We start from the raw sequence: 11,248 nt of genomic DNA, 5'->3' as shown, positions 1-11,248 counted from the left end.
TATAATTTTCAAAAACTCTTTTGTGTTTTTAACTTTTAAAAACTAAAAAAGTAAAAGAGCTGAAACATGTTTTTAATTTTTTAATTTTGGTTTTTTAAATTATAATTCAAATATTAAAACACAAATGGAATTGAAAACAATCTATTTTATCCTATTCTTCTCTCTCTTAAACAAAACCCACGCAATCTTCTCACACACACCAAAGAAAATGCAACAACGAAAAAGTGGATCTTCGATTTTTCACTCAGCACTGATTCATAGTTTATTATGTAAGATTCAAGTTTAGATCTAGTAGAAATTATATGAATATTTTTGTTTAAAGTTTTGTTGGATTAACCCAATTTAATATGAATTAGTTCTGCATAATCTATCCATTTGTGGAACTGAATTTAGAATTTTAGATCTAGTAAAGTTTACATGCTAAAATGATAATAAAATCATTTTTGTTTTGATTAGTTGTAAGGAAATTATATTTTAGGATGTTGTTTTACAGTAGAATAAAACAATTCTGTTCAATGCTACTATCATTCTACTATCATAGCAATTCTTGGTTGTTAAGAAATTTTTTGTATTAATTAGTTCTAAACAGGTTTGAGATTTTGAAAAAGCATGAAGAATAATAGCTATCGTCCGTATTTTGCTGCGCCAGACTCCTCCTCGACCAGGTCTGCCTCTTCCTCGATTGCACCTACTTCTATTGGGGCACCTGCCATTGCTGCACAGGTAACAAACTCTCTGTTTCTATGCCATGATAATCTTGTATGTTCTTCAAATTTTTGAATAATTCATTTGTTGAGAAATAGTTTTCATTTGACTTGAGGCAATAAAATATGTTTATGTTTTTTATTCTTGTGAATGATTATGTGTGATTTTATTTTAGATTTCCTAAGTTGCTTATTTTTATGATAGATGACAACTAATGTTGACATTAGTGACTCAAAACTTTGGCCTGATTTTGTAACTAAAGCTTTCATTGACATTATGGTTGATGAAGTTACAAAAGGAAATATGCCAAATGGTGTGTTTCATAATAGAACATGGACCTCAATGACTACTAAGTTGAGTTCCATAACTAATCGATCATTTAAAGCCGGACAACTAAAGGCAAAAATGCATAGATTGCGGGCCATGTATCGTGAGTTCTATTCACTCTTGCAAAATACCGGATTTGGGTGGAACGCAGAAACAAACACAGTTACTGCAAGTGAAGAGGTCTGGAGAAATTATCTTAAGGTATGTTGCTTATAATTTTACTCTAGTGATTTTCATAATATACATATCTTACATACGACATGATGCATTATATTACTCTTTCTCTTTTGTCTGTATGTTTGCACTTTCTGTATTATTTTATTGTTTGATTTTAAAGCCTTTACTTATACTGAACCCTCATAAGGAGGCAAGGCATGAATTTGCGGCAAGGGACAAAAAACATGAGATACGGTTAGAATTAATACAAACGGATGCAGGGGAGTGGGCAAATTAGAAATTGAAAGTTATTCTTAGGAGATTATAGGCTTCTCAAACTTCCTAGCCTATCATTTATTATGTCATAGAACATTAGATATATCCATTTGCAATCAACTATGGATAGATTACTGCACCACTATATCATATTCTACCCTTACCAAGACATGCTCTGATCATTTCCCAATAATGATTGACTTCAAGTGTTAGGAGGTTACTTTCAAGTCTAGCTTCAGATTCATGCAAATGTGGATGCAACACCCTGACTGTGAGAACATTATTAAATCCATATGGGAGACCATTATTATTCGCTGTCCAATTTTAATAATTTGTAGAAAGTTACAACTGCTGAAAAATAAGCTTAAAGATTTTTTAATTGGTTCACAAACTGTGGCAATTCTTGAACAGGTTCAGGAATTGATGTACTTTGTATTGTTCCATGACCAAGTTGTCCATTATCACCATGACCAAATGTCCAACACACACTTTCTAATTCTAATGTGTCATTAGGCCTTTTTTTCTATGAGTTAACAAGGCAGTGTGAAAAGCACCACATGCTATTTCATAAATTGACCAATGAGAATTTTGATCAAATGTTTTTACAATTTCTGGATTTGGTCTATTCTCTTCATCACCCAAACCTAATTGACCATGATTGTTGTTCCCCCAAGAGTAACAAATGAGATCATCTTGTTCACCATTGTATGATTCTCCAACACTAACTAGTGCTATAATGTGTTCATTCCCACAAGCAACTTTTACTACAACGTGACCATGAAAATCCCAAACCGGCGTTGGAGTGAAATTGCTTACTATTGAGAATATACCGTCTTTGCTTTGATTATGACAATTTCCCCACATCCATAGGGCTCCAAGATTATCAATAGAAAGTGACATCATTCCTCCTGCTTTGACAGAAATTATCTGTAGCACGGATAGGAGTGAAAAGATGTGAACACATTAGTCACATACAATTGAACAAAGTACACAAACAATTGAAAATAGAGGAAATTTTTTGGAAGGAGAAAGCCAATGTCAAATGGCATTTGAAGGGAGATAGAAATATAAAAAAATTCCACCAGATAGTCAAGCAAAGAAATTGAGTATGTTGCTGCACAACCTCACTATCTACTCTTGGCCCACTTATTTACTTAGAGAAATTGAGAGATGGTGTAAAAAAATTATTTGGTCGGGAGATACTTCTATAAGGAAAATGGTGAAGATTTCTTGGAAGGCTTGTTTTTAAAGCCTTGATAGTGGATGCCTATGCCTGAGGGCCTTCACCCACCTTAATGAAGCAACTAACCTGATCAACTGTTGGGATCTCAATAATTCTCACGATAATTGGGCTTTGGGCTTTGACGCTTCAAGCTAGAGTTGACATATTAAGCACCATGTTTCCTCATCTATTTTCAAAGACAACACTGCCTAGCTTGCATGTACAGGGGACAAAATCAACCCATGGTTAGATAATTGGTGTGGTAAAAGCTTAGCTGATATTCTCAATATCCATGAGTCCTCCTACTGCAATCTAAAGTCCATGTTAAATTGCATTATCAGTAACAATAAGATTGTCTTGCCTCCTTCCATTCTAAATTTAGTTCCAGACCTCAACAACACAAATTAAGGTTTAAAAGTGGCAAAGGAGAGAAATTATTCTAGAGTTTGGTGCCTTGAAACAGATGGAAACTTTAGCTTGAAAAGGGCTTTCATTCACGTGTCAGGAGTTGCCCAGAAAGATCATTGGGGTAACAGCTGTTGAACAAGCAGCAACAGAAGCAGCAGACATTTCTTACCTACGGCATGATGCATTATATTACTCTTTCTCTTTTGTCTGTATGGTTGCAGGGTGCTTGCTGACTTACATTTAGGCATTGCAACAAACTTTGACTTGGTTTCATGTTGGCTGCAAGATGTGGATGCTTTGAGCATGTGTGTACCTGGACTGGTGTTGGATATCGCATGTAATAATTGTGAACTGAAATGCAGGGATAACTTTAGGTTTTGGTATGAGCAAGATATAGGGTTCCAGGCCATGGTGTGGTGTGCTGCAGACCACATGTTTTAGGTGTTTGATGCAGAATTTGCAGCAGATGTAGTTCTGCTTGGACTGATGGTGTCTTAATGTGTGCTGCTGAAACTAAAGGGAACTGCAGGATGCATGTGATCAATGCATTTTGATGCACGTTCTTTCATGTTTGTACTCAAGCATTTCTTTGGTTTGCTTTGATTATTTTTATGTTTTAATGTGTTTTCATAATTTATGTTATTTTTGCACTTATTTAATTTTCGTATTTAATTTTCAGCATTAGCAGCTTTCGCGAGAAAAATCATATCTTAAGCTAGGAGTATCGGATTGAGACGTGCTATCAGTCGATGGAAAGCTAAGAAAAAGATCTACAACTTTTGTTCAGAAGTCGAGAGCTGAATCGGACTGTAGCAGGGCCAGAAAGTCTGTTGAAGTTGCATAATTTTATTTGTATTTTTGTTGGATCATTTGTAGTGGGCTGGGTCGACCCAGTTGAGTTGTAAAACGGGTCTTTGTTTTCCCCTAGGTCTAGCAGCCGTACACCATTGGGAATTGGACGGGGGGGAAATCACGGTTCATGTACGAATTTGAGAGCTTGCAAAGAATGACTATGGAGAACTAATTTCCCAAGAATCAATTCACTATAATCGGATGCCACTTTGAGGTTCTTTTATAATTTTCCATTAATCTGTTCCTTTGAATTATATCTATAATCACAATTACTTGCTTAATTTAATTGTTTTTACATGATAGAATTCTTTAATTTGATTGTTGTCTGCTTTTGAATCAATTTCGTGATTAGTGTAGCTTTTGCATTATCGCGTTCGATCATATTGCGTTTGTTTAATTCGTAATAGTTTTAATCTGTTTGCTTTACTCGGAATTCAGGGACAGACTTCGTATAATTGTTATTGCGCTTGTCAGTAGTTTTTGTAATCGAATAGGATCAGACCCGTTTAGGGAATTGGAATTTTATAGGGATCAATGATAAGTCGGAAGATGATATAGTGGGTTGATTCGTTTCAGCTTATTCAAATAATCACTTTTCATAATCACTTATTTTCTGCATTTTTGTAATTGAACATCAAATAAACCCCCCATTCGATTACGTTTAATTATTACAAACAAGAATCCTTGAGATGATATCCGAGTTTAATTGTCGCTGTATTATGTTTTTACAAAATTACTCGTTTTGATCCGCGCGCGACAGCTGATCAGCATGTTTGGTGTTGCCTATTATTAGCTTGCTGCCTACTGCAGATGTGTTGTTCTTGTGCATAATTTTTATTCTTAGGAGATTCTAGGCTTCTCAAACTTCCTAGCCTATCATTTATTATGTCATTTTATTGTTTGTTTAACAATTTGATCACAATGCATTTACTGTTTGTTAAATATAGTTATAATATTTTGAAAGTTTTTAATCTATTTGCAATTGATTTTAGGTACATGATAAAGCTTCTCAATTTCAAAAGAAAGGGTGTGATCATTATAAGTTGTTGGAAATCATATTCAACAAAAATAATGCAACTGGAGTACTTCATCATTCATCTACTAAAGACCCTCCAAATACAGATGAAGAAAATGAGTTTGACAATCAATACCTTAACAATGGGAGTGCGAGTCATGTACGTGTTAATGGTGATAGTTCAGACGATGATCTACATGAAGTTGAGCACATCACACGTAGTGGAAAGAGATAAGTTCAAGTACGATCCAAGAAAGAGTCTACATCACATATGATGGGAGAGGCACTTTCGGCATGGGCTAAAGCATCTTTGGCAAAAGCTGAGAGGTATAGGGATAAGAGTGTGGAGGCTACTTCACGTGTAACATCAGACTGCTCTCTTACTAAGTGTGTGACTGTTCTGGATGAGATGGAAGACATTCCACATGATGCATATGGAAAAGCTTTGGAAAAGTTTATGAATCCTGATTGGAGAGAAGTGTTCATCGCCATGTATGTTGAGAGGAAACGTGGATGGGTACTTAGACTTTAAGGATAAAGTCTTACTTAAACTTATGGTGATAGTAATGAGACATACTTCTCTTAGTACTTTGTTTATTATTTTTATGATTGTGTACTTTGTTTTGTTTGCTGACAATTGTTTGTGTTTTTATGCATTATTTTGAATTTTATAGTTATGTTATAAAACCTTTTTATTGAATGTACCATTCTTAAAGTTTTGTTATTAAATTGTATGACAGGTTCTAACCAGAATTGATATTGATGAAAGTGATGATTCTACTTCTGATGCAAGTGATGATGAATTCGCAGAATTTCTCTTTAATAGTATGATTTATAATTATCATCAGAAATACTTTAACAAAGCAAAGGTGTTGACATCTTCGTTGACTGGTCGTGAGTTTGTTGCTGAAGTATTAAATGGATCTGGAACAAGTTATTTTGATTTATTTCGAATGAAGAAAGAATGTTTTATTAATTTCTGTAATGAATTGAGGGAGAAGAACTACTTATGTGACTCAAGAGATGTGCTTGTTGAAGAGAAGGTTGCTACATTTTTATTCATAATTGGTCATAATGTTCGTCATAGAGTTGCTTCAATCCGCTTTCAACATTCCACTGAAACAATATCACGCAATTTTAAGGAGGTATTAAGGGCAGTTTGTCGATTTGGAAAGGAACTAATAAAGCAAGAGTCCAAAGAGTTTCCTGAAAGAATTAAAAATAATTCAAAATACTATCCTTGGTTTAAGGTATGCACATAACTCATATTCTTCTATTGTAGTTGTATATTTATTTCAACATAATTCGATTATGGTTTACTTATTCATATTATTTGGGTTATGTCTTAAAGAATTGCATAGGTGTGATTGACGGTACACATATCAGTGCATCGGTTCCTGCAGAAAAATAAATTTCATGTAGAGATAGAAAGGCAACAAACACACAAAATGTCATGTGTGCTTGTGATTTTAACATGATGTTTACGTATGTATATTCGGGATGGGAAGGAAGTGCACATGATTCAAAGATTCTTTTGGATGAAATTACAAATCAAAATGCTGAATTTCCTTGGCCACCTAGAGGTAAGTCATGGTATCAACATAAAATTATGTTCAATGAAATTAACAAAGTTGAACTAACATATATTTTATTTGATGAAGGTTCCTTTTATCTCGTTGATTCTGGGTATCCATGTATTGGAGGTTTTCTTCCCCCTTATAGGGGTGAAAGGTATCACGCACAAGAATATAGAGGTCAAGGTAGACAACCCAGAAGTCCGGAAGAGTTATTTAACTATAGACACTCGTCTCTAAGGATGACAATTGAGCGTTGTTTTGGGGTGCTGAAAAATAGATTTTCTATTTTAAAGTTGATGCCTCATTATAAGCCTTCTAGGCAACGACTCATAGTTATTGCGTGTTGTGCTATTCACAATTACATACGCAAATGGAATTTACCGGACGAGTTGTTTAGGATATGGGAAGAAATGGATCCTATCGAACTTGAGGGAATACAAGAAGGTCCTATCATAGAAGGAACAAGTTCCAATGTCGACAACTTAACAAGGTTATCTAATGAAGGTGCAGCTGAAATGACAATGAAGAGAAATCATATTAGAGATGAGATGTGGGTACACCGTAGCAATTAAGTGAATTAATTATCTCTATGTTACATTTTCATACAAGCAACTTTGAATTTTAGTGGTTATTTCTAAATACTTATGTTAGTTTGATTTCATATGTATGCTTCAGATATTGATATACGCTATAAAATTTTGATAACTTTTGTGTGAACAAGTTATTAACTTGACTCTAAAAAGGAATTAAATCATATATTTAATCATAAGAAGTTTCTATCTCGATTTTATTTAGTAATAAAATTTACACTTGTATATTTAAATATGAGTCATTAAAAAATTAATTATTATTTATTAAAATTCTTTTTCATTTTATATTAGTTAAAAAAGTAATTTTTAAAAATTGAGTTATCATTTTTTATTTTCTCATTTCTAAAACTGTTTTTAAAAATAATTTACCAAACAAATATTTCTACTTTCTCATTTTTAAAACATTTTTGAAAAGTCATGTTACCAAATAAATTTTTTAATAGTTCTCTTCTTAAAAATACTTTTTCAAAACAATTTTATAAAATATATTTTAAAAAGTGAAAAGCAAAACTGATTCAAACGGGCCCTTAATCTTTGAATATAATGGTTGAAGTTAAATAAGAATGTCTCGGGATCCATATGTTGCACGACTATGAATGTTGTGTTTAAATTGTGCTACACGGAAAAACACAAGTGAACTATATATTTCTATGATCACTTAATTGAATTTTATATATTTTATATTTATCGATAGTTTTATGTTAATTGCATAATGTTTGATGGTAATGTGTGTTTACTTGTGTATTAATGCATGTAATTTGTGTGATTTATCATTTATGTGATGTTTGGTGTTAATGATGTGATTTATCATTTATGTGATGTTTGGTGTTAATGATGTTTATATGTTAGTTGTGATAAAAAAAATTATGTTTTTGTTGAGTTCAAAAATGTTTATGGGAACAAAAATCGATTTTAGAATTGTAGAAAAGGATTAATAATGTTGTAAATTTTTTTAATTATTTTAAAGAAGCTTAAGAAATCAAAGAAATTCATTTTAGGATGAGCTTTTTGTAGAAACGAGCTTAAGAAATCAAAGAAGTCAATATTGATTTATGAGGTTGAAAACTTAGAAAAGGTATACGAGAATTGAAGGGAAATTGTGATATGAAATGCATCAGAAAACAAACCTTTAGGTGATCCTTATGAATGAGCATGATCAATGATAGAATGTTTTCCTCCTAAAACGATTAATCGTTGATGCAAAATTTGGAGAACGATCACAAGCGTTGGTCAAAGAAAAACACCACTACTCACTCTACATAAACATAGTGTCGTCAATCTCAGGACTAGCTTATAGGAATGAAGACTTTGGAAGAAAGAAAGTGGAGTTAGGGTTTCACAAATCGAATTTGTTCAAAAATTAAATACTTCAGTACAAGGGTTCTACTTATAGAAGCGCCTTGTGCGATGCATGCTAAACAAGTCCACTAAGGACATCGTACCCTACAGTGTAATGTATTTTTACTTAAGTGCATTATATTTTATATTATTCTGTATTTTACTTAAGTACATCGTACCTTCCGGTGTTCTATATTGCATTAAGTGCATCGTACCTTACAGTGTTCCAGATTGCACTTAAGTACATCATACTTTATGGTGTACCATATTTCTCTAATTAACACTAATTCATTGTAAGACTACACAATCGAATAAGCTTCATATATTTATTTTATCTCGTCGATATGTCTTTATATGTGTGACCTTGTATGTTCTCGCGATGTTAACAATTATATCAAAATAACACATTTAATATAAATACATCACGAAAATGTTATCTGATCTGACAAAATCTTCCCGTGATAATATTTATGTGTATATTATCTTGTTCCTTCACACACACACACACACACACACATATATATATATATATATATATATATATATATATATATATATATATATATATATATATATATATATATATATATATATATATATATATATATATATATATATATATATATATATATATATATATATATATATATATATATATATATATATATATATATATATATATATATATATATATATATAATTTAATTTTTAAAACTTATTGGCCAGATTGATCTATGATGGATTATTTAGCAAGTCTACTAAATTGTCATAGAGTAAAAAAAAATTATAATAAAATTGTTTTCACGTGGATTGCTTAATTTCAATACAAAAATATTATCGTACTAAAATTACAAAATTGGGGGTTTTCACAAAGGTTTGGTTTGCTACATAAAAGAAAATAAAAAGATGAAAATTATCAAAAATTAAAGACTATTTGTCCTTTCTCGAGTCCTTTATTCATCACTATTTGGTAATTGTGTTTATTCCCTAAAATTGTTCCTCTAGTATTACGATAAATTAACAAAATAGTTATACCCAATTCCATGGGGGTATAACCTTATCTTTTAATAAAAATACCCTAATCCCTTTGGTGAATTCGAAATCAAAACATGTTTTATCGCACATTAATTTATTTATCACAAAATTAAAAAAAATGCTTAAAGTAATTAGTAATTTTGAATAATTGAACAAGACCAGATTTCAAAAGTTAAGGTCAATAATCATTCAAAATCTATGTCAAATTCATACAATTATGTAGTGGTATAATTGAAAAAGACCATGGAGAAAGGGGGTGAGATGTATACACTTTATCCTTCCCAAGTCGCCCCTTTATTAGTTTAAATGCCCTTCGTTAGGTTCAATTTTTTCTCTTGTCTGGATGCATCGCCCGAACTTCCCTTTTCGTCTTCCATAATGCATGTTCATGGGTGGAGCGTATATTGGGTCAATATTTGGTATCTAGGAAGTCATGGGGTTTAAATGCATCTCCTATATTTCTAAGTATCAATAACCTATTCCAATGAATGTTAATATATTATAGGGAGACTTGGCTCACTCGATTCAAGATCCTTGGGGGGCTATAAGTATATGAGTACCATGATACTAAGGGATAACCAATAACACTAAGAAATACACCTTCATAACAGCTTCTCACCTCACGTGAGCTAGCTCTCAATATTCTAACCTTAAAGCCTCTGATAGCCCTTACCCACTAGGGATTGTCACGCATATTATACTTTTGTCCAGTACAATTGACGTATATCATGGGGCTCCAATAAAACTAACTTGGGCTATATACATATCATCCCCTCACGAGTTGCTCTCACCATCTTCTCATGAGGATGCTCTAGCAAATTTTCAAGAAGACCACTAACATCATCGCTAAAGGTTTCATCGGAGGGTGAAAATCTAGCTCCTCCCGGAGAAGATATGTTTTACAGGTGCTAACACCATTCATCACACCCGTAAAATCCTCCAGCGTCTTTGGTACAGACTAGGAGTTAGAAATTGAGAGAAGACGTTATAGGCATACTCCCCCAAAATTATTATCTTATGGTCATCACAATTCAACATACCAAGTGGGATGTGAAACATGCGCTAATTGACCCTGGCAGTTCCACATACATTTTATTCTAAAGCACCTTTCAGAGGTTCGAGATGGATCCCCACGATATTGGATATTTCCGGGGATCCCTGATCAGTCTGACAGGAAAACAGGTACAATTTAAGGGATTCACCTCCCTTGAAATAATGTTAGGCTTAAGGGCGAGCGTCAGGGCCATAGAAGTCAAGTATCTCGTAGTAAACATCATGTCCCCCTACAACATCATCTTTAGGAGACCAGTTCTCAACCTACTGGGGGCGGTCCATCCCACACGCCACTTAAGCTTAAAATATCCATTATTTGATGGGCACGTAGGTACAGTCAAAGGAGATGTGGCGGCCACCCAAGAATATTACCTTAGCAACTTGGAAGTAGCGAGGGAGCCCCTCACCCTTACTACTATCGCTCGTCCTGAAAATGGATGACTTTGATACATCAAGTTGGGATCCAAGATTAGGATTAACTTCATCATAAATCTAGTCTTAGTTGTGTCAGCTTGTTTGATTTCAATCTCATGAATGCCTTGTTATCCTCAATTTTGTTTTTATTGTTCTATATTGAACTCTCCCGCTCCATACATGTTGCAAAAAATTTAAGTGTTTACAATTCTGTTACAATATTTCATTGGCTTTGTCTAATTGTTAGGAATTTAGAACATATGTAAATATAAGTTCTCTC

The 11,248-nt window shown here is 33.0% G+C and overlaps 2 protein-coding genes across 2 annotated transcripts; both read left to right on the top strand.

Moving 5' to 3' along the window:
• The first annotated feature begins 609 nt into the window (after positions 1–609).
• Positions 610–5,196, top strand: LOC127104877 (L10-interacting MYB domain-containing protein). Its single transcript, XM_051042021.1, has 3 exons — positions 610–723; positions 910–1,233; positions 4,939–5,196. The coding sequence occupies exons 1-3, from the start codon at positions 610–612 to the stop codon at positions 5,194–5,196; spliced, it is 696 nt and encodes a 231-aa protein (XP_050897978.1).
• Positions 5,197–5,574: 378 nt separating this feature from the next.
• On the top strand, positions 5,575–7,110 carry LOC127104876 (uncharacterized). The gene is made up of 3 exons (XM_051042020.1): positions 5,575–6,211; positions 6,394–6,544; positions 6,623–7,110. The coding sequence occupies exons 1-3, from the start codon at positions 5,789–5,791 to the stop codon at positions 7,108–7,110; spliced, it is 1,062 nt and encodes a 353-aa protein (XP_050897977.1). The 5' UTR covers positions 5,575–5,788.
• The last annotated feature ends 4,138 nt before the right edge of the window (positions 7,111–11,248 follow it).

Source organism: Lathyrus oleraceus, chromosome 7 (genome assembly GCF_024323335.1).
Source record: "Lathyrus oleraceus cultivar Zhongwan6 chromosome 7, CAAS_Psat_ZW6_1.0, whole genome shotgun sequence".
NCBI lineage: Eukaryota > Viridiplantae > Streptophyta > Magnoliopsida > Fabales > Fabaceae > Lathyrus > Lathyrus oleraceus.
The sequence above is the reverse complement of the archived record's forward strand: the minus strand, read 5'-3'. Positions and strand labels throughout refer to the sequence as shown.